This window comes from Glycine soja, chromosome 11 (genome assembly GCF_004193775.1).
Source record: "Glycine soja cultivar W05 chromosome 11, ASM419377v2, whole genome shotgun sequence".
In the NCBI taxonomy this organism is placed as follows: Eukaryota; Viridiplantae; Streptophyta; class Magnoliopsida; order Fabales; family Fabaceae; genus Glycine; species Glycine soja.
In genome coordinates this window covers 43,818,931-43,842,710 of record NC_041012.1, presented here as the reverse complement: position 1 = coordinate 43,842,710, position 23,780 = coordinate 43,818,931, and the positions used below count along the sequence as shown (strand labels likewise).

The window sequence follows — 23,780 nt, the reverse complement described above, 5'->3', positions numbered from 1 at the left end:
CATATAATATTATGTAAATATATAATATAATAATATATACATATGTATTCAACATATTTCCTTATACACATTCATAAAACTCTGACATATAAAATTAAAATATATTATTGATCAAAATATTAACATATGAAAAATTAAATAAATACCATTCATTTTAAAAGAAATTATTCAAGAATAATATTAATGATAAAACTTATATCATTCATCATGTTTATATATGTTTCTTTATGATATTTTTTCCCTTTATGATTTGTTATAAATTTTTCAATATTATTCATGTCATTGATTTTGTAGTTAATTTATATATTATATAATTGATCTCATACATAAAATAAAATAGCATATATATTATCTCTAAATTTATCTAGTGTACATTAAATATGAAATATTTTTTTTATCAAATTCTAGATTTTTAACTATTTTTTATCTATCTTATTAACGACAAATAGGATCGTATAAGATGAGATGTATCTTTTAAGGATAAAAAAATTATCAACATTATAATTTAATTGATTAAATAGGATATATAAATGTTATAAATCGATAATAATATATTCAATTCCTACCAAATAAAAAAGTGTAAAAAAATTAGATCACCACAGAAATTACAGACAAAAAGCAATCGCTTCCGTACAATTTGCATGTACATGATGGGATCAAATTGAGTTTAATTTAATTAGAACCTTTTTTTGGCGAAAATTTAATTAAAACGTTTGGTGAATGATGTCATGATGTTTTTTAAGGAATTTAATTTGAGTAAATAAAGCATATATTGTAATTGTAAAGGATTTCTATATTGTTATATAGTTCCTGTAAAAACAAAAATAGTTATATAGTTATAAATTGTATTTTTGATAGTTTTTTTTTGTAATAATTATTTTTTAAAAATAAAATATAAAAGGAGAGAAAATTTTGCAGTTTAAACTAAAATATAAAAATACACTTAACATGTATTATGCGGCATTCTATTATGCTGCATTATTTCAAAATCGTATAAAAAAGTTAGATAAAAATCTAGTTAGTTAACGCACAGGAAAATAATTGTGCAAGGAGACCATAAATAGTTTCTTTGACTCTGACATTTTTATTTTTAGCAAAAAAAGAAAAGGCTTAGCAAAGACAAGAAAGCGGATTTGATGACATAAGTCATAAATAGAATTTATAAATAATCTTTACTAACGTCACCCTTGAAAAAATTATTTTAAAAGTTAAAAAATAATTAAAAATATTTATTATATTTATATAATTTAACATGATAAAATATTTTTCATTAAATTTTTTCTTAATTTTAATTGCTTAAAATTAACCAGTACAAAAATTGATATTAACTACCACCAATAAATTATTGATTCGAGTGGTATTAATTTGGATTTCTTTAAGGAAGATATTAAATTTGAATCTTATAAATAAAAAATATATAATTGAAAGAAAAAAAATCTCAACTAAATGCGTCCAATATGATTTTTCAGATGAAAATTAATCATCAATAACATCAATAAATACTTCTACCAATAATATAACTAAAAAAAGATGATATAAATTATAAATAAAAAAAATTAAATACTTTTTTGTCTCTACATTTTAGTATTTTTTTAAATTTTGTTATTGTAATTTTGTTATTTTAATTTTTATAAAATATGTTTGTTTTATTTTTTTTATTAAACATTTTTTTCTATCTTTTTTTGGCATAATTTTGTTTTTGGTTTAAATAAAAAACCCTATTTAAAATAATTTTAAGAAAAATAATAAAATAAATACATTTTTAAAGAATAAAATAGAAAAAAATTATAAAAAAAGTAAAATTAAAAAAATGAAAAATATATTTAAATATAAAAAAATTAAGGGTGTGTTTGATTTGCATTTTCATTTTTTGTTTTCATTTTTAAAAGATTAAAATTCTGAAAATATGTTTGGTTTGACTTTTTATTTTCTGTTCTCAAGAAATAAAAATACTGAAAGTGTGTTCTCAAAAGGAAATTTATTTTTAAATTTGCTTAAAATTACATTCATTGTGACCGTATTTTTATTTTACTAAAAATGAGATTTCTAATTTCAACTGAAAACATTGAAAATAAAATTTTATTATTTCTAATTTTTAGTTCATTTGTAAAAATACTTTTATCGAAAATATTTTTAAAAATCTAACCAAAAATATTTCTATCATCATTTTCTATTTTTAATAAAAATAAAAACAAAAAACAATCAAATCAAACACCCGTAAAACATTACTAATGTTTGCCAAAATCCTCACACAGCAAAGAGATCAGTACAAATGGCTAGAGATCATATCACATCAGTTGTCAATATAGCTGGCGATTGATACCAGTAGCTATCTGTACGGAAAGGCTTAAAGGAATTAAGAAAATAAAAAAAGTAGAAGAAAAGCTCCCAAATGGAAAAACCAATAAAAAAATAAAATACTTTATTTGGTAAACAATATAAAGTGGTCTTCCCTTCTATCTAAATTCCAAACTGAGCAAATAGCAGCCAGAGATTGGAAAAGGATGCATACTAATAGATATATCAGAGTTACCCATTAGCTAGGGATAACCCCATCATCATTCATTTTCATTCCCTTCTCTTTTAGCTGCCATTAACGTGTTTTCAGGAATCATTCTAGCCATCCATTTCTGGTAATACAAGGAATTAAGGTAAGGGTTCATTTCATTTCATTTCTCTCGTATGATAACTTCACTGTTCAAACTGAAACACCTTTTATCTGCAAAATTTCCAACCCGTAAAGGTTTGTCCCAGATTCCTTGCAAATTAAGGCCTGTATGTTTCTGTTATTTCAGTAAAGTTTGTGTTTTTTTTCCCTTGTGTATATATGCTTCCCATAGTCTTAATTCGTTGTTTGTTCTTGGAAGATCTATCATGGTATATGGTTTTCTGTCAAAACGCCCCATAACCGTACATGCATATATATGTTGTTTTCACCTTGATCTGTTGTGTTTATGATACTTGTACATGTGGAAAATGTTTGTCTACTCGAATATCTATGTATATTGGGTCGGAATTTGTATATATATATGCATGATTATGAAAGGTGTGTAATTGTATGTATAGAAGAATTAATATGGCGAGAAAGAAGATACCGATCAAGAAGATCGATAACATAAACGCGAGGCAGGTAACATTCTCAAAGAGGAGAAAAGGTCTTTTCAAGAAGGCTCAGGAACTGTCAACTCTTTGCGATGCTGAGATTGCTCTCATAGTCTTTTCCACCACTAGCAAACTCTTTGAGTACGCTAGTTCAAGGTATATATATATATATATATATATATTTCCGTACCATTCTCTTTACTCTTTTTTCTTCATCATTTTCTATGTATGTGCATGTCAAGGGAAATTACTCACAAACGTACTAACACTAACTCATAATGTCCTTTGTCATCATCTTATTCTTATCCATTTCGTTACTCCTTTTTTTGGTGAATTTTTTTATACTCCTCTATTTATTTTTATAGATAGAGATTGATAAGTTTTGATCAATGGAATACCAAGGTTTTAAAATAAGGTATGCAATTATGATTTTGGCTGCAACGTCAAAGTTTTTGAAGTAATATTGTCTACAATCACAACACGATCATTATTGATTATTTGCTGCATTTGTCTATAATTTTTTGCATTATCATAAAATTTTGCAACCATAATTTAAAACCTTAACAATTTTTTTATAATTTAAAAGTTAAAACCTTGCACAATATCGAATGGAAACTCAAAAATTGGGTGTGTGACTAAAAAGAAATAAAGAGAGAGAAAAAAACTAGACGCAGAGAAAAATAAGAAAAAAAAAAGATGAAAGTGAGATAGAAGAGAAAATAGATATATGATAATAATAACTCTTGATGAATTTAATTAGAATATTTTAACTCTGTAAAGTTTCTTACACTATAATTTAATTATTAATTATCATGTAAAATTTGAATTTTATAATAATTATTTTATTTTAAAATTATATTTAAACTGATTTCTAAGTCGACGACACTAAAAAAATTTTACTACATGAAAATTAAACTCTAAATTTGATATACCATATTTTTAGAGAAAACCAATAATGCACTGTGAGTTCATCATTATACACATGTATATATGCTGTATTTTCATTACTGGTTTTTATAGCTCTGAGATTTTCAATTAACTAGTTAATAGTTTTCTACCTAAACAAAATAGTTGCTTCTCAATACCAAAATAATAGAAAAAATATTTGCGTTCTTTACAACCTTCTCCGTTAAACTTTTTCTGAACATGTTCTCAACAATCACGCAACTTTGTTTTCCTTATACTGTTTATTATTTAGCTAGCTGCTTGCATGCATGATGCATGTATCTGAATTAACGCTTATTTAAGGATATATTACTTTTATGGCATATTATCATGTTCTTAAAAATTATATTTTCATGAATATATTGATTTTAAATATTATTTCGGAGTATATATACTTCAAAACATGCTTGGTTAAAATTTAATATTTTTTTAAATTAAATGATAAAATAAAGTAGAAGTGAAAATAAATATATATAGAAAAGGATAAAATTAGATTATATAAAATATCTCATATCCTCATAAAAAAAGTAACATATCACCATCGGTTACCAAAAGTCAAACAAAATATGAAAATGCCATTTCAATTTCATGAGAATCAATAATGCCTAAACATACTTTTTATTTGAAACTTACATCAAACATGAGAATACATGATAGCAACATATATAGTCAAGAACTATGATCAACACTACTAGTACAATACTATAGGAATACTAGTACAATACATTTTATACATCAATACACATTCTCTATAGTCTACAGAACCTGGTAGTGGCCGCAATATATATATATATATATATATATATATATATAATGACAGCTATAAGTTTGAGCTTAGAATTACAAGCAGACTGTCTAAACCTTCACCACTAACACTAACCTATCCTAATGAGTTTAATCTCTTAGTACATTTAGTACGTGATCATGCAAGCAATAATATGCATGCATGCCTCTGCCAGAACACGAGCCGGAACCTTTCCTGATTTATAACTTTTTATCTCTTCAAGAAAATTTTCTATGCAAGAACAATAATCGGTACCGGCGGCTCATGTTGAAGAGATAAAAAAAAAAAAAAACTCAACCTTAGTAAAGTCCGATAAAGAAATCAAATGAAACAATTAAACTATATCAAAAATAAAATTTTAAGAAACCCACATGCTTGAGAGTATGGTTTTACTTTTCCAATAATGACTAATCACAGAGGAAGAATGTATTCTAGGAAGACTTTATCTAGCAATGTCAAGGTTTGAATCCTGGAATCATATATTCTGGGAAGACTTTACTTAACCACCATTTTTTACATCTTGTAGTTTTGCCTGTGAGAATTTCCGGTCAAAGAGTCAATTTTTAGTGGTTTCTCTGAAAGTTATATTCGGTCTTCTGCTTTTTTAAATTGGAATATTTTCCATATATTGATTCACTTTTCTTTAACCTATATTTGTCTTCTCCATACACACGAGCTAGCCATTTGATTCCAAAGCTACAACTTGGCTTTCGATCGAATAGTCAATTTTCTCAACATATAATATAAGCGGGAACTATATGCATTGAGGCACTAGTTAGCTCATAAATGTACCATATATATACTAAGTCTTGAAAATAATCCAAGTTCCACATCGACTAAAAATAATCTCACATTAAAATATATAAGTGAGGGACAACCCTCACCCCTTAAGTTAGCTTTTTAAGTTGTGTTAGGCTTCTTTCATTATACATTTTAAGACTAAGATTATGAGCTTAATGCACACCTATTAATATGAATTTAAATGCTTAATTTGGTTACTCCCCAAATTTGATTTTAACTACTTGATGTAATACAATTGGATCAAAAATAATCTACATTGACATAATATAAAGTTATTGATTCCATGAGCCCATACGTTGGTTCAAAAGAAATAGTAAGAGGAAATTTTGAATTTTAATTTTAATGTCCTTGTTATTTCTCAGCATGCAACAAATACTTGAAAGGCGTGATCGGCATTCAGGGATTCAAGGATTAGTTAATCCATCTATTGGTCAACAGGTATAATTACGTTTACTTTCCAATATTCCTTGAATGATGAATTAATAATTATGCACCTTTTTTTTATCATGGAACCATGAAAAAGGGGCCTCTGTTTCTGAGCGGGAATTGAATATTTTACTACAATGAGAAAGCAAGTTCAGCGCAGTACTCCTGCTGTTTGCTTTTTTTTTTTCTTAGTTTTTTTCCTTCTCGGATGATTTTAAAATGTTTTATTTTGAAGAGTCTAATGATTCTACCTAGTGGAATAAGTATTATTGTTACTTGTTACCGGCTAAGCAATCTCTCATGGACATTTGAAAATTGAAACAATTGTCTCACGATGATTCTATGGATTTCACGTCAGTTATTTTTCAATTTTCTTATCGTAGATTAATATTGATGCAGTTGTATATCTAAAGTGAATCTGCTCTTGTAAGTGCTTGGCAATTAGTGAATGAATTTTTTTTTTGAAGTAGACAATTGGTGAATGATATCACAATGTTTCTACAGCATTCTGCATCCTTACCTCGAAAGGAAAATTGGAACAATGAAAAAAATAAAAATTGATTTAGATAAAGTTTTGACTTTTGACATAGCTAGCTTGCTTAAGCATGCACAATTGGAAATCAGGAGAGGCAGTTTTTTTTTAGTTTGAAGTTAATTCTGAAATATTCTATATGTACGTATAGCTTGGAAGTGACTCCCTTGGCATCCTGCGAAAGGAAATAGAACATAAGACTAATGAAATGAGGTATGCACTACACTGCAACTACTTTAATTTAGACTTATATATATACAATGCATGCGCCATAAAAATATACATCATTGAGAGACATCTTAAAAAATAGTGGGCCCTGAATGTTAATTGCTGGAGGCACTTGTGGTTGTTTTTTTCGGGATGTCATAGATAGATTTATTTGGTGTAGGCTTTGTATGTTAGTCCTTGCTGGGTACATCGTGGTATTTCAATTCCCCGGTTAATCTATATTTATATTATTTCAGAATATAACTATGGGGTAACCTTGGGATGATAGGGGAGTTTTGGGGGTTTGGACAATATAGATTTGTTTTGAATAAGGGTTAGGGTACCCTTGATATATATATATATATATATATATATATATATATATATATATATATTCTGTTAGTTACTGATAAAAAAAAATTTAAGACATGGTTTCCATAAATGCATCTTTAATGCAGTCAGTTGAATGGGGAAGAGATCCAAGGATTGACAATAAAAGAATTGCAGAAAGTGGAGGAACTTCTTCAAAGACGTTGGACCACTATTTCAAAAATTAAGGTTCGTCCCAAATAAATTGCACTCTCAGTTCATTAGTTGATTTCCCTTATGGAATGAAATCTAGAACTCGATTGTACCTGTAAATTTATTCAACCTTGTGCTTAAGTTATGCATGCTTTTGACACGTGTTAATTTCAGGATGAAAAAATTATACAAGAGATCAATCACCTTAAAACAAAGGTAAAAACAACAACGCTCAGATACATATCAAATATTTTGTTTGAGTTATTTATTCGTAGTTTTGGTCAAATAAATTTCATCCTTTGTGATGTATGCGGAATTAATTTAGTTTTGAGGACAACGTATCATACATAGTCCTAAAATAGGATTAAACAGTTCGAAAGCAAATTAATTTCTAAATGTGAGTAATCTATATGTGGAAAATATTTGTAAATTATTTCAGCGTATCATACATAGATCCTTTGTGATCTATAATAACTTAAACTATATGTGGAAAATATTTGTAAATTAACTTTGTGACGTTATAGCCATTTGTGAGCAACTTAGGTGAGGAACTAGATATTGGAACTTGTAAAAGGTTGCGAAGAAAACATTATTTCTCAAACTTAACGGGAATCAAAATGAAATGTTGGGAAATCTAAGAGATTGGTTTACTGATAGAATCGGATATATATATATATATATATATATATATATATATATATATATATATATATATATATATATATGTCCAGAAGCCAAGTGACCTAAATCTGGAGGCTTATGAGACCTCAACAATCCTAAAATGTGTGAATGATCGGGGGGGTATTGAATGCGATTGTCCTATATATGTTGGCCAGTTTGTTTGGTTGAACAGTCCACTGCCCTTAATTAAGTGCCGAGCCTAGAAGGCATGGGTGCTTCTAGCTGTCAATTTCTATGGCTTGGGCACTTGTAATGGTTGGCCTTTGTGACAGGACGATTCGCAACCCTTCAAGTGCCAACGCCTGAAAGACCCCTCAAGGTGTCAAACCTAAAAGGTGTATGCTCTTCTAATCATCAACCTTTTTGTAGTTGGACAGTCCATAATCCCTCTAGCGTTGAGCTTGAAACACTTGAAACACATAATTCAGTCTGCTTCTGTGGTCACCACTTCCCAAAACTCTTAAGTATTATTTATGAGTCACATCTTTTATATGTCCTTCATTACCAATGGGACACATTGTGTGACCATTCTTATCATTAAGAAGGGTTGATAGGCTCATAACCAAGACTACCAATATAGAATTCGACATTGCATATTCACCTAAAACCTTAAGACGTTAGTTTTTTCCTAACCAATGTCAATCACTCAAACTTGATTTCCAACATGAAACCTAAAAGATACAAGTTCAACTCATGAAGTTATTAAAATAATTTGAAGAAGCCATCTATCTGATTCAGAAGCCGGAAGAGGTCCACGTGATATATAGAAAATAAGCTGAAGGTATTATTTATTCGTTATATATAGTAAAAATGAAGTGTTAAAAATGTGTATTTTATTTTGTTGTTTATAATAATACAGCGTATAAGCAATTTTTCATCTATCTATATTCACACAACCTTTTTCTGCAATGATGTTTGGCAATGTTGCTCGTGAAGGAAGCCAAACTTATGGAAGAGAACCAGAAATTGAAGCAGGTGGTTACGCCTTTCAAAATCTTGCCCATTTATTTCTGGTCCACGAGCTTCCTGATAGAGATACTTTATGACTTAGCAATAACTGGTGTAAATAATGTAATAGAAATTTTTATGTACAGAGCTTCGTACGAGAACAAAGGCAACCATACGAGTCATTTACCTGCAGTTCATCTGAATTTCCTCCAGACTGTGGTAATTCTGACACATCTCTCAAGCTGGGGTTAGTTTACACTTTATCCTATAATAGTTAGAACATTTTATTACAAGCTTAGTCATTCATAATACATTGTAATTAACATCTCAACATGTTTAATAACATGTCTAGTAATAAAACTTACCGGGGAGAATACAAAATTTATGGAATACTTCCATAAATCTGGTGTTACTTTAGAAGCTTAATTCTTCTGATTTGTGGTTATCTTATCTTTTTATTTTTTTGATTGGCAATTTGTGCTTATCTTAATATCTATGTATATGCAGGTTGTCTTTATTTGAATGAAACAAAAATGTTGGTTCAGAAGACTATAGTGAGAAGTTAACGCATTTGGTTCTATTTCTGTCTCAGCCAAGATCAATGTTGTTTTTTCGTATTTAACAATTTGCTGGTGAGTGGAGTGCATGTAATGCTAGATTTTACAGGGAAAAAATTCACAGCTGGAGCAACTTATTTGCTAAACTAAACAGAATATTGCAGTTGCCATTATGTCAGATGTGATAACCCAGTGTTTGGTTTATTTTTATTTTTTGAAAAATAAATAAATATTATTTGTCTTTCTTCATAATTCTTAAAAATATGAAATAATATAAAAATAGTATAACTTGGATTACAACTATAACAACTAAGAAATAATATAAAAATTTATTTTTGATCAAACTATATAACTAAGAAATAAAAATTACAAATTAACATCTAATGCCTTCTAACTTGGATCCCATCAAAAATACTATTTTCCCTTCAAGTTTGGATTGAATACCTTTTAACTTGGATCCCATCTAAATACTTTTGTTCTTTTTTTTCTTCTTTTAGGACAAATCAAATGAAAGAACAATTATAAAGGTTTACCGTTAATCTCCTTCCTCTACCTCCATTCAAAGAGACACAAAGTACAAAATATATGAGTTATCATAAATTTTCTTATATCCGATTCTCGTCTATAAAAAAAAATTATTTTCTTTAATTTTGAAATATAATTTTTAAATGTATGTATAAAAATATTTGTACCTTTCAATAAAAATATTAATGACTATTGAAACGAGAATCACGTGCCCGAGTTTTCATTTAGTCCTGAAACCTGACCATGTGTCTCACATTAATGCATTGTTGCATCAAGCTATTCGTACAGAAAAGAAAAGCTGAATGCATATGTAAAAAATTAAATTTTAGAGCATGTGATCTACCATCTACTGTAGTACTTTTTCAGAATACGCCCCTTAGCTAATAAATGAAAAAAAAAATCAGAATTAAATCATATTTCAGTTAAATGTATAATTTAACTTTATTATTCAATTATTATAATTTAAATTATACAAATTCTTAATAACTAAAATATATTTCATAATTATAAAAAAGTATATAAGTAAAAATATTAATTCTAATATGTTTCCAATTCCAACTCCACTTTAACAAGTTAGCAAAAATTCAAACTCGATCTCGACTCTTATCAAAATGCGTTTTTTCTTTCAAAGTCAACTTGAACTCAAAGTATATACGCATGTTCATAACTTAATAGTCATAATTAATTAGTTGTATGCAATAAGTAGGATCAATTATTTATCAACTATGTTTCATCTAATATAAAAAGGAGTCTCATGTACAAAATAAAGAGATGAATGAAAATTTCAAACTTTACCTTAACTAAGGCTTTTTTTTATTTTCTTTGGTTTTTCTGAGTTCGTATTTGCATAAGCATTTATAATGTAACCTTGTGCTTGGTACGTAACGCGTTTCAGGACAGTACGTGCACGTGGATCCAATGATTGTTTTTGCTGTGTGTTCGAACATGAGAATTTATGTTGAAAGCAAAATGACGAAACAAACACGCACTAGGTTTTCCTTCGAATTTTCGTCAAATGACGCAAAAAAAGCCTAAGTAGCTTTAGTTGGATTCATGTCCAACAATAATAACACGCGTATTACCAAACATGATCCAATTTAGTCCAACAATAATAACACGCGTATTACCAAACATGATCCAATTTAGTTTTATCATGAAAGTTAAAGACAGCTAGGTTCTACTATATGTTTGTATTAAGTTGAAAAATATATCATCATCTAGTATTAAAATATATATTAAATACTAAATTCATAAGTTGAAAAATAATTCAAAGGAAAATTTCACATTAAAAATAATTAAGTTATAAATAAAATAAATAAATCAAATTAAAGTTATATTTTTTAATAAGTAAAGTTCAAGTTTTTAATTAAGTTTCTTTTAAATAAATGTTAAGTTTGAACAAATTATTCTTTCACAAGTCATATATAAACTTCATCAAGTTTGAACAAATTATTCCATATTGTTAATTAATTAAATATCATCTTAAACATAATTTTGAAAATCAAGTAATTTTTTTAATTCTATAACAATCAATAGCTAAGATTTATAGTAGTACCTTAAAAAAATGTGCGAGGTCCTATAAAAAATGTGTTGGATGACGGGTATCGATCAGTGCGTACGATGATAATAAATGGAATAAATGGAGAGATAAATGACTAAATGTGGCATATTCATGTCTTCCCCCACACCGTTTTTTCTTTGGAATCAAAGGACTGGGGTTAGTTTTTGTATTTAATTTTGATTTGATTTTCTTTCTTTACTTTACGCTTCTTTCTTCTTTATAACCCATTTATCCTGGCTAGCTAGGGTTGCTTTCGCTTCTGCATTCTCGATCGCCAAGGAATCTTCTGCCTTCCATCGTAACAAGTAAAGTAACATAATCAACTTCCTTTTCCTCTTTTACTGGAATAATTTCTCTCACGACACATTTTATTTTCGCCAATCACCATTTTCCTTCGCCCTTATCTCTGTAAGTACGAAAACGCCCAAATCATAATGAGTCCTTTTTTTTTTTTTAATCTTATTTCATGTGAAACTGGATCACCCTCAGAAGCAAACAGAATTGAATATGCATAAATATTTTAAAATTTTCTAGCTAGAGTTATATATTCCCGTGAGTTGTTGCTCAGGAAAATGGTGAGAAGGAAGATACCGATCAAGAAGATCGACGACGTAACTGCGAGGCAGGTGACATTCTCAAAGAGGAAGAGTGGTCTTTTCAAGAAGGCACGTGAGCTCTCTCTTCTCTGTGATGCTGAGATAGCACTCATAGTCTTTTCACCTGGTGGCAAGCTCTTCGACTATGGTAGTTCAAGGTACTTTAATTTCCTCTTCTTTCTCGCACGCTTGAGTTCGAACAAATTCACCAGAGAGAGAGAGAGAGATCAATTCACAATAATCGAACTAGAAATTTTTACTTAGCTAGGACATCCAAATTCTTATTACTCGTATCAATTAGTACTAATTGCGTTGATATAGCTAGCCTCTTTTTTCTTTCATCTTATTCATGCACTATTATTTTCACTCGCTAAAATAGGTTCCTACGTGCCATATAGCTAGCATTACTGTTTAATTAATTCTTGATGTTATAAATATCTTGTAGTACCACTTTCCTCTTGTTTCTCTATTTTGTCATTTGATTTATGTGTTTAAAATTTAAAGGATAAATAATCATTTTTGTGTTTGAATGTGTAAAATGTTAATAAATTCGTTCATGAATGTGTCACGTATATCTTTTCATTAAGACGAAAGTTAACAGATGAATGAATTTATCACATTTTTTTTCATTTTCGGAGATTAAAATTTGAATTTTTATCTTTCGAAGATAAATTTATCAAAGTTCTACTTATTTAGGGATGAAAATATGTATTTATCCAACTTTAAACCAATAGTAGTGGTTGACATGTAGAACTGTTAAATATATACTTTATTCACATGCTCTTTCAATAAACTAGTATATAAATGTACTTTGGTCTGTAACAATTGCTTTACGCAGAAATATGTAAATGTGCAGTCAGGATGTAACTCAGTAGGGAATGATGAGCTGTTGTATGTAGTGATGTGTAGTGCAGGTATATTTGCAAGGGTTATGTAAGTCAGTAGGAATTGAAGGGCAATTGATGCTCTTTATGTATAAGGGTTGGGATTATTTTTTTTTTTTCACATACTATGGGTGTCTCTTAATTCATTGGATCAGAGATTAATCTTTATCGTGGTGCATATTTGCTGTTAGTCTAAGGAAATTTTGCACATGGTAAGAATCAAATACAAATTCTTCAATTAGATAGATCGTTCTCATTCATGTGAACGCAACAGAATCTTATACCACTACATCGGGTCGGGATTATTCTTTGTATATTTAAATAAAAATTTTTGGTTGAAAAAAAACATATAAAGCAAATAGGAATAACTATTTAAAATAATTATCGTGCTTAACTAGATTTTTAATCTCTCAAATTATTTTTCCTATTAGTGCATATTTTTATGACCTTTTTAGTTTATCTCCTTAATTTGTAACCAAAAAGGAATTTTATATATGCTGAATGTGCTCCCAAACAAAATCCATCATATTTAGCAAATGATAAGAAAATTATCATTTATAAAAGGTTGGACTTGTAATTCATCCTAAGAAAATTAGAAACTCTTTGAAAGAGGAAAAAAAGAAGCTAATCTACCAAGAGACGGGAGAATTCTATATGTTATTTCTTCTAACCTTTGTAAACTTTTTTTTTATATAATAAATTAATTACTAGCTAATAGTTTTCTATATGAATTAATAACAACTAACTTAATTAACTTTTATATTAATTAACTTATTCTATATGTGGCCGGTTTACAATTAGATGACATATAAATATTATTTACACTTTTCACCAGAAAATTCTTATTCAAGAGTTATTTCTTCAAGAAAATATCTTATGCCCCAAAATTTAGCCGAAGATTCCCCCAATTGGCTAAAAGGAGATATAGAATTTTATTATAAACATCAAGTATTAAGTGGAACGAATTTAAAAGGAATTAAAGGAAACATATAATTTACAAGTTTAAGTTTTATGTATCGTTAATATAAAAAAATTATCAACTAATAAAAAATTATCTTAGGTATAACTTTTAAAAAGTTATTATTAAAATCAATAAAGTTGCTATATATAATTATTTATAATTAAATAATAATTTTTAAAATCAGTATCACTACATTCTAATTAAATTTCAAAACTTATACAAGTTATTTATACATGAGTTTCATCATTATGCATGCAATGCCAGAATTTTATATTGTCAAACAAATAGAAAATCATATTTGGTTTGACTTTTTAGATAATTACACTCTTTGTTCCACTTTATATGTCTTAGCAAAAAAAAAAAGTTCTAAATTAGTTATCATTTTATAAAATCAATGAAGTATTTTTTCCTATGAACTATCCTTAGTGGAAGTAACTGTCATTGTGCAATAAGTGAGAAAAAATCTAATTAATTAAAGAGATAAAAGATATATGAGGAAATCATATAACATTAAATCCAAAATATTAATTATATTTCTTAATTAATATCCATGTCACAAATAGAGTAAAACAAGAGTATAATAAAAATTAATAGATTATCATAGTAGTTTATGATTGAATAGTAGCCTAAAAAAGCTTTAGGCACTATGTGTGTGTGTTATATTTATTTTTTATACGTTTAGTTGTTTAATTAAACGTGGATATTTATGTAAGTTTTTCTAATAGATATTTAATATAAGTTGTTTATTATTAGAAAGAATATCCAAATGTGTAAACATGATGATAAGAATACAAATAATTAAATCCAAGTTTTCCCCCTAGAGAGATTAATATGCAGTCTTTTTTGTTGTTTGAAGTATGCAGAAGGTAATTGAAAGGCATATTTTACGGTCAGAGCTTAACCTTGAAAAATTAGACCAGTCGTGTCCTACGGAGCAGGTACATTTCATTTAATTTTTTAATTTCACTAGTGATGTTCAATTGTGTGTTCAAGCATTTGAATGACAAAAAGAAAAACAATATTTGTGATTATGTATGCTCTTGTAAGTTGTAAAGAGGAAGAAATAATGTAAGTAATTAGTGAGAATGTCCCATTAATTTGAAATAAAATGATTACTATAACAGAAGTTGGGGGAAGTAGAGAGAGTTAATTTCTAATAAAGTAGTAAATTATGATTTAAATTCCTGTGGAGAGATAAATTTATATTTATGATTATGCCTTAAAATGAGATTATCTCTTTCATGGAAAATACTGGTGTCGAGAGAGAAAAAATTGAATGAGAACGACCGTACTTGTCTTGAAGGAAATCTAGGCACATATAAGCTGGTGTCTAAACTTGAATTTCATCTTTTGGACATGTGCTTCAAAGCCAAATTTTAAGGATGCTACGTATAGACAAATTTTGCATTAACTGTAACGTACTATATATTGCACCGGTTTGCTTTATATATCTCAATCTACAAGATTTAAGTTGACCCTTAAAAAGTAAGAGGACAACACAAACAGGATCTGTCATTTCTTCTCTTGCTAGTGTTTTCTTTGCTCAAACCGTTTCTTTTTCCTTTCCTGTTCCTTTTTCTTGCATGGAGGTTTAGGTTCAACCTCGGTCTTCTTGGCAGGAGGAAGACCCCACTAGTCGCAGCTCCAAGAAAGTAGAGATATATAAAGGATGTTGGAGATGATGGTTCAGGTTTTAGCCATATGCGTTTGGATGTGTTGGGAAAACTCGGACTTTCCCGTTTCGTGAAGTTAAGATAGACACTTAGTAATTAAAGATAGTATTGGGAACACGATTATAATTCTCTAATATGGAGATTCTTCCACTATACAAAGTGATAGTAGGGTTACAAGGATATGTTTACAAAATTGACTTACTCTATGGTGGCTCACTAAAGTTTGAGGATAGAGACTTCCCAAGCTATTTTTCTTCTCTCTCAAAGAGGCTCTTCCTCACTCTAAGAAGTGGATTCACTCTTGTCTTGAATGGATAGGAATGAAGGCTCCTACCCTTATTTATACTACTCCACCTCCACAATGAATGGTGGAGATTACTTGTATCCTAGGGTGGAGACTAATTCTCTAGAATGCTCCACACATTCTAAGAGTCTCTACACTTTTCTACTCTTTTTCATACTTTTTCATAAGGTTCCAGAAGCTTCCACACATCTCTAGAATATTCCAGAGGTTTCCACATTCTTTCACAAGCTTCTAGAGAGTTCTACACTACTCTAGAGTTCTCTAGGACGTTCTAGAAAATTCTATACTTTTCCAGAAAGCTCCAGAATTTTTTAGAACCTCTCCAATTAAGGAGAGATCCCAACAAATCTCCCCCTCCCGACTTAATTGGGGGGTAGTAGCAAACCGGCACCTTGGATACCTTATGTCAATGTGCTTTGGTCATCATGCAAGGATTGCTTCTCTTCTTGCATGGCTCTTCTCCACTCCACCAATTCATAGGTGTTATTCTCATGCAAGGATTGCATCTCTTTTTGCATGACTCTTCTCCATTCTTCAATTTTGTAAACACATCCTTGAACATGTCTCCATCATGAGCGACGTTATCCTTTATCTTGAACTGCACGAGCTAATGACGGCTCCGGATGAACCTGACTCTTGATACCACTGTTGGGAAAAAAACTCGATGCGAGGAAATACCGGGGAGATTCCTAACGTGGGACTTCACCTCACACTTGTACTCCAACAGGATGGTCCACACAAAACGCTTCTAAACACCTTTTTACAAAGACAAGCTCGTTGAACTAGAAGATTTTCATGGATCATGGATGAACATGGAAGATTCAGATGAGGAGGACCTACCTGAAATAGGCTCCCTATTGAATTATTCAATGATTGTTTCCTGAGAACTTAGAAGGATAAGTTCTGCTTGGGAACATCTTGCAAGGCTATGTGTGGAGTTAGACCTTAGAAGGGCGTTAGTGACCCACGAGATAATTAGAGGACATCCATTGTTCCTTGAATATTAAGGTCTGCATTCAATATGTTTTGCTTGTGGAAGATATATGGACATAAAATAGATCAATGTGATCATGAGAAAAACCAATTAAGAGGCTATACTTCACGGAATCACGAAGATGTAGGCCAAGCCAAGAATAGAGAACAAGTTGTCAAGGAGGGGAAATCTTCGATTATCAAGGAGAAATCCACTGTGAAGTTTCGTCCCTATAACGGAGAGCATGCTTGCTCTTATGGAAATCCACTATGATGCTTCTAAAGCTAGAAAAATGATTCAAAGGCTGGTTTTGATGACTGTGCCATAGTCGATTCGAGAGGCCACCCAGTTCGGGGGGATTTGGTGTGTCTGGAAGACTAGTGATTGGAAGAAGGTTGAGGTCCTATCAAAGATAGGTCAAACCCTACATCTGAAAACAGTCAGATTCCATGTGCTGAGGATCCTTCGTTTGTAACTACCGTTTATGGGAGCCTAGCTTAGGGAAAGTCTTCGAAAATAGCTTTTGCTGGAACTCTAGAATATCTTAAAGTTCTAATTGGTGGAGCTAGCCATGGGTTGTTCTAGGATATCCGCGGGTGCAAGTTTTTATTTTTTTTTCATCCCTAATCATAGGTCTATTTTGCTTAAAACCTCTCTTAACATGAAATCATGATGTGTTTAATTCGTAGGCCCTTTAAGACAATTTGGCTCACTTTGCGGAGTGTACGTGTATCAACAATGATTCCAATCCCCGTGATAATTGGCTAGTCTTCATTCAGTAGTTTAGAAGTGATGAATTGAAAGACTAGATCAGAAGAGAGTGTATGGAAATATATTTAGAGAAGCTTTGCTAAAAGATTACAAGGAAATTGACCGCACAAGATGTTGAGTTTCCTAATCCGTTTTAAGTCAATCTTCAAAAAGAGTTTAGAATGAATTAAAGCTTTTGATGTATAGGGAAGAAATCTTTTGATTCCAGAAATCAGGAGGATGTCAATTGCTTAAGTTCGAGGACAAGAACTCCAGATATTTCCATTGCACAACTATCGTTAGGAGGAGAAACTTTGTGGAGAAACTACAATGTCTTTTGTTATAGTTTAACTTACATTAAACAAAGACTACATATATATGCTTATCATTTTTCTTGTTAGTATATGACATTTTTTTAGTAGTGTGTGTGGAGGTCTAATTTGTTTAATTTGGTGATTGTACAGGTGAGATGTAATTATGCTGATTTGAACAAGGAATTTGCAGACAGGACTCGTGAAATGAGGTATTTCTAACTCGGAATCGGTTGATGATTTTATCACAAAAGTATTCATTTTATGATGCATTTAAATTCAGTCTATTATAATTTTACAATTTAATCATAGACAACTGAATGGAGAAGAACTGCAAGGATTGACCCTAAGGGAACTTCAGAAATTAGAAGAACGACTTGACTCATCCTTGAACCGTGTTTATAAAGCGAAGGTTTATGAATTATGATTCCCTTCTCTGACACTTTTAATTTCTGGTTTGGACACATTTATATTTCTATTCATACTCTTTAACAGGGACAACATGTGGCATGTCTTTCAGGTTGAAAATTTTATAAAAGAGATCGGTATTCTTAAGGAAAAGGTAGAGTTATTCTTCATCGTCAAAATAATCTTGTGCATTTATTTTTCCCCCGGCCCCGGTTATAATGAATAATAACAAAATCAATTGCTCACTATCCCTTGAAAACAACTTTTTTGAGAGGGGAAATATTAAACTTAACACACTGATCCCTAAGATTTGAGTTGAGAGAATTCTTTCTGATTTGAAATCGTTGCAAACGGGATGGATTGTAGATGTGTTGGAGAAAAGAGCGCAGCCAAATGGAACCAATCCTGGTTCTTGCAAATCCTTTTTTTTTTTTCTCACTCTTTTACAAGTCTAAAGTAATTCGGCTCGTAAATTCTGAAAGGGATCATCTTAGGCAATATAAAACTTTGTTATCGTTAAATAGTTAAAATTTTAAAATACTATCAATTAACGTGATGTTATAGTGTAATTGATCATATAATGTAAACACCATATTGTTTCAATATCTTAAAACAAATGCACTTACAATTTGTTGAACTAAGGTTTGATGTGTAAAGCACAAGGCATCACTTAAAAAAATCATATACTAATGATTAGTTGTTAAATCTGTCTCAATTTATAAAGGCATTATCTAATGAAAATATAATTATTAGTATAAATATTGAAAGTACTTACAAACATTATATTTGGAAATTGATATATAGATGATGCATCATATTACAATAACAGTTCTAGATCTAGACATGGGATTAGAGAGATTTTGTATAAAATTTATTTAAGCTTATAAAAATAATTTATGACTTGTTTTTTAATTTATTTTAATATTTTTATGATTAAACTCATGACAAATTCTTATTCGATTATGTTTATTAAATAATTATTTAGTTAAACCATTTACCTAGTAAAATGTCATTTACCTAACAAACAAAATATTAGGTATTTGGATTAATTCTATTGTTATAGCCTTTATCTATAAAAAAAAACTCCAAGTTATTAGTATAGTCATGAGTTTATAGTAAGAATATGATGGTTTAATACAAATATTTGATGTATTGAAAATATGTATTAATTTTCTATATCAATTAATTATGAGAAAAAAGTTATGCATCAATTATGTAAAAAGTTTTATTTGATAATCTAATTATAATCTATCATATATAGTAAGTTTGTTGACTTTTAAAATAATTATCTTAGTAATTCAAATGATTATGATTGGATGAGGGTGTTCATATGTGCATAAACATTAAACTCTTAAATTATTTATTATTATAAGATATCACACTATTAATATAAGAGAAAAAAAATTATGCATTTACGGTATAAAAAGTTTTATAGTGTCATTCAATTATAATTTATCATGTATGATAAATTTATTGACATTTAAAATAATTATTTTAAAATAATTCAAACGATAACTTGTGATTGAATGACAATATAAAATTATTTTAAATATGCATTACACTCTTAATATAAATCTGGAATATGTTCAACTGAAAAATGTCATATAGTTTTTCTTTCTCGTCATGTTACTGTTGCAACATATGTTTGTCTTATAATCTCTCTCTCGGCTCTATGATGTTTAGTTATCACTTCTCATTTCTCAATACAGGGAAAAAAACTCATGGAAGATAACATGCTGATAAAACAGGTAATTGGTTTTCACGGAATAGTCTTTCTATTATTTCATTACCCAGAAAAAAAAATGAGATAGAATCGGTTGCATATATAGTTACAAGTCAAAAAGACTTGTACTAAATTTAAACTATCAATTAATATAGATAATCCTATAGTTTATAGTATCTTAACATATATAGTATCTTTAACATTAATTAATTAGTTACCTTTAAGTAATCACAGTCCCACGTACAACCGTAGCCTTCCCAACTGCACATGGGTATTTGTTCATAATTTGCGAGTTCTTCCCACAATACCTTCAGATTCCCACTTCCCATTATACTTGCTTGCTTACACTCGGCTATAGATCTCATGCATTTTCCATGTTATAAGATATTGCAAAGTGCAAATTTGGTCTCACCGTACGTGTGTTCATGATCTATGACACTAGCAATTGCATAGATTGAACTGTCCACGAGTCTTCTACTTCGGATTCAATGTTTCCTTCCCTCGGTTTGTTTACAGTTCATTCCATAAATTCCCATTTTGTTCTTGTTCGAAAGGATTTTTCATGGCACGTGCTCATTCCTCATTGTTGTGGCCTCGCAATGTGGCTGCCCTCTTAACTGGTCTGTAGGGATGAACATCAATTAAACGGAGATCTTAACAACCAGGATCTTTAAAACATTGATTAATGAACTAAAATGAGAAAACATTTATTGTGGTGATCATAAAAGAGTATTAAAAAATCATGAACATCACAATTTTACATATTCCAATAATTTTTTTTTTAATTCCTTCACCAATCCCTAAGTGTTTGCCTTCAAACAAGATGTTATACCAAATGACATTCTTATCAAGTATTATCAATCATTTTTTTTTATCAGCAAAAATAAGTATTTATATTAATGAAGTACCAGGGGTACTCTAAAATACACATAGTGGGATCAGATTTTTGGTTCCAAGGCAGACTTAATATAGTCTATCAAAGAATCAATTTCTGGGTACAAAGCATATAATAAAATCTAATAGCAGTCTATCATTACACCCTGAGCTACCTACTAAAACCACTTGTGATGTTAGTAGACCAGTGGTTGTAATGGATAACAAAATCCTTCGCCAAGTTTGGAAGCCACGTCCATAACAAAAAGACTGCATCGTCCAGCAGTTTGGTAGCGTTAAATATATCATTAGAAAAGATGATTTTGTTCCTGTGTTGCCAAATAGTCCATGTCAAGGCTAACCACCACCATTTCCATCTATTAGTCCTTATCCCAACATTCACTTCAGAAATGTGTTGGAGGAAATGTTGTTTTGGGTTCATTGGGAAGACCCCTACCATGTTCACCCAAGACCACGATGCCCACCAAACTGGTATGACCTTGCTGCAGTGAAAAAACAGGTGGCCTTCAATTAGTCCTCTCTTTTTTAAGGTTGACATGGTTTATTCCAACACACCAATAAGCTACTCTCTTATTTATATGTGTCTCTGCTTCTCCAAAAAAAAGACCTTTGAATGTTAAGAACTCTCTTTGGGACTTTAGAAAAATTATGTAAGAAATATAATGGCTACATGTTAGAATATATTAATAATTCGGCCACTAAAGAAAAGATATGCTTACCTTTCGTTTTTACTGATCTCTTTCTCATAGAATTTAATAACAGTTGCTAGGTTGAGAACTTTCATGTATTTGCCCCTACCTGTATATCTATGTCTATACTAACATTTGCAATTTTGTTAAACAAAAAACCCATATCAATCAAATTAAGCTTAATAACTAATTTTTTTTTTTTGGAAAATACTAACAAGTATCTTTAAGATATTGATTATGAAATTAAAAGTGATGAAATGCCTTTTATGAAAAAAGTGTTAAAAGTATTCTCTACTGTGATTTCAATGTAATCCAATCATAATTACCAATAAAAAATATTTATTAATTTCTTAAATAATATTTTTTTTTATAAAAAAAATCTCTTAAATAATCTTTTTAAGACATTCACTCGATAACAGGACTTTTTTTGTTAGCATATATTAGTTTTTTTCTTCTTAATATTGTTCCTCTTCTTTCTCATTGTAGATGATAAAATTACCGAGGAATGAAATATGTTCGGTCCAGAGACATGAGCATGAACAAGGCCAGCTCTTTGACACCTCCCTCACGTTGGGGTAAGTTTCTTGAAGATGTGCCACTAATTCTTGAAAAAAATCATAATGGATTTTGTTTTTATAGAGTTTTAATTAGAACATGTGAATGAATGTATATTGTGAGGAATAGGAAATCATAAGACGATTAAAACTTAATTATTTTCATGCGTGCAACTCGAATGATTAGTTGTTTTGCTATGCCTTGCAGGCTACCTTTTCCTGCTGGCTCAAAGTAGAGTTTCTGAGCAATGAGGGGACCATGATGCTGCGTTTTAATTAGTGTGAAAACTGAAAAGGAAGAGTGAATCACCAAGGATAAAATGGTTCACGTATGTTCAAGTATAATAGATTCTAGTAATTCATGTTTGTTATTAGTGGGACCGTAATGGATATGGTTTAGCTATGATATTATTTCAAAAGCATATGTTTAGACTGATTGCTTTGTATCATTTATAGGTTTAAGAGTTAATTATGTACATGATAACCCAATTGAACACCATTGACATTTAGGAAGTCATGATTTGCACTAGTTATGCATCATTGTTGCATAATTGTATGCACAAATAGATCTCGTTAATGCTAATAACTAGTTTACCTTAAGCACAAATTGTTCAGCACTTGAACTCTCTATTCTAGCCACCAACAAAGAGCACCAAAGGGACTATAAAGCACTAAGCTAGTGTGAGCTTATGTAGAGGTTGTTAGCTATGTTGATCTTATTTCAAGGTTTGATCATAAATCATGATATACATCTTTGTGCTTACTGATGACCTAATTGTTGGTTTAATTATTCGGCATCAAAACTAAGCATAAGATCGGGCCTACGTTGAGTTTCCTTTAATTCTTGGGCAAAAAGTTATCCAAGCTTATTATAAAATTAATGTATGGTTCAATTCCATCCAATTTAGATTTAATATCAAATTCAAATAAAAGCAATGTTTTTGCATTTTGGTTTCGATTAGTTTTTCAGTTTTTTTTTAAAATTATTTATTTATTTTTATATGAATTTTAAGAGAAAAAAAACCATATATTGATAATGTAAAATATTTTTGAAACTTCTTTAAATTATAACTCATCATATATAATAAATTTATTAAATTTTATAAAAAAATTAAAAAATATACTAATCATTATTTGTAATCAATGAATGAAAATGTAAAAAATCATTTTATACCATATATCATTAAACTCATTTTAAAATTAATTTTATTTGAATGACTAATAAAAAAAATTAATATAATGTTGGATTTAATAATATCTTAAAGTCTCCTGGACTTTAAAAAGGACATTTATATCATCATAAATAATAAAATAACAAAAGACCAATATTTTTTTAGATTAATTTGGTAAATAAAATAAAGCTTCGGTGCAGTTTTCCTCTAAAAAAATTGTTGTTGTTTGTAAATAAAATAAAGCATAGGACTTTTGTTATTTTATTATTTAGGATGATATAAAATAGTATATTATCA

General features: G+C 29.5%; 2 protein-coding genes across 7 annotated transcripts; both read left to right on the top strand.

The window, feature by feature from the left end:
* The first annotated feature begins 2,465 nt into the window (after positions 1 to 2,465).
* LOC114374896 (MADS-box protein JOINTLESS-like) lies at positions 2,466 to 9,757 on the top strand. 4 transcript variants are annotated; one of them, XM_028332619.1, is made up of 9 exons: positions 2,466 to 2,651; positions 3,070 to 3,258; positions 5,995 to 6,070; positions 6,742 to 6,803; positions 7,256 to 7,355; positions 7,494 to 7,535; positions 8,937 to 8,975; positions 9,095 to 9,167; positions 9,456 to 9,709. In XM_028332619.1, exons 2-9 carry the CDS (start codon positions 3,077 to 3,079, stop codon positions 9,512 to 9,514), a joined length of 633 nt encoding a protein of 210 aa, XP_028188420.1. In that variant the 5' UTR covers positions 2,466 to 2,651; positions 3,070 to 3,076; the 3' UTR covers positions 9,515 to 9,709. The 4 variants fall into 4 exon arrangements, with proteins under 4 accessions (XP_028188420.1, XP_028188422.1, XP_028188419.1 ...); XM_028332618.1 differs by having other exon boundaries at positions 2,467 to 2,651; positions 3,067 to 3,258; XM_028332620.1 differs by having other exon boundaries at positions 2,468 to 2,651; positions 3,067 to 3,258; positions 9,095 to 9,195; positions 9,456 to 9,757.
* A 1,894-nt stretch (positions 9,758 to 11,651) lies between these two features.
* Positions 11,652 to 22,911, top strand: LOC114374895 (MADS-box protein JOINTLESS-like). 3 transcript variants are annotated; one of them, XM_028332615.1, is made up of 10 exons: positions 11,652 to 11,747; positions 11,833 to 11,896; positions 12,160 to 12,345; positions 14,889 to 14,970; positions 18,197 to 18,255; positions 18,356 to 18,455; positions 18,564 to 18,605; positions 20,161 to 20,199; positions 22,244 to 22,332; positions 22,520 to 22,911. In XM_028332615.1, the coding sequence occupies exons 1-10, from the start codon at positions 11,690 to 11,692 to the stop codon at positions 22,545 to 22,547; spliced, it is 747 nt and encodes a 248-aa protein (XP_028188416.1). In that variant the 5' UTR covers positions 11,652 to 11,689; the 3' UTR covers positions 22,548 to 22,911. The 3 variants fall into 3 exon arrangements, with proteins under 3 accessions (XP_028188416.1, XP_028188417.1, XP_028188418.1); XM_028332616.1 differs by having other exon boundaries at positions 11,659 to 11,747; positions 11,837 to 11,896; XM_028332617.1 differs by lacking the exons at positions 11,652 to 11,747; positions 11,833 to 11,896 and adding an exon at positions 11,911 to 11,999.
* The last annotated feature ends 869 nt before the right edge of the window (positions 22,912 to 23,780 follow it).

Bases quoted from the DNA above. Each gene is read 5' to 3' on its own strand.
- LOC114374896 (XM_028332619.1), top strand. From the start codon at position 3,077: ATGGCGAGAAAGAAGATACCGATCAAGAAGATCGATAACATAAACGCG. The intron at 7,356-7,493 runs GTTCGTCCCAAA...TGTTAATTTCAG, and splicing joins CCACTATTTCAAAAATTAAG to GATGAAAAAATTATACAAGA. The intron at 8,976-9,094 runs GTGGTTACGCCT...TTTTATGTACAG, and splicing joins AGAACCAGAAATTGAAGCAG to AGCTTCGTACGAGAACAAAG.
- LOC114374895 (XM_028332615.1), top strand. From the start codon at position 11,690: ATGTGGCATATTCATGTCTTCCCCCACACCGTTTTTTCTTTGGAATCA. The intron at 11,748-11,832 runs GTTAGTTTTTGT...TATCCTGGCTAG, and splicing joins TTTGGAATCAAAGGACTGGG to CTAGGGTTGCTTTCGCTTCT. The intron at 18,256-18,355 runs GTATTTCTAACT...ATTTAATCATAG, and splicing joins GACAGGACTCGTGAAATGAG to ACAACTGAATGGAGAAGAAC.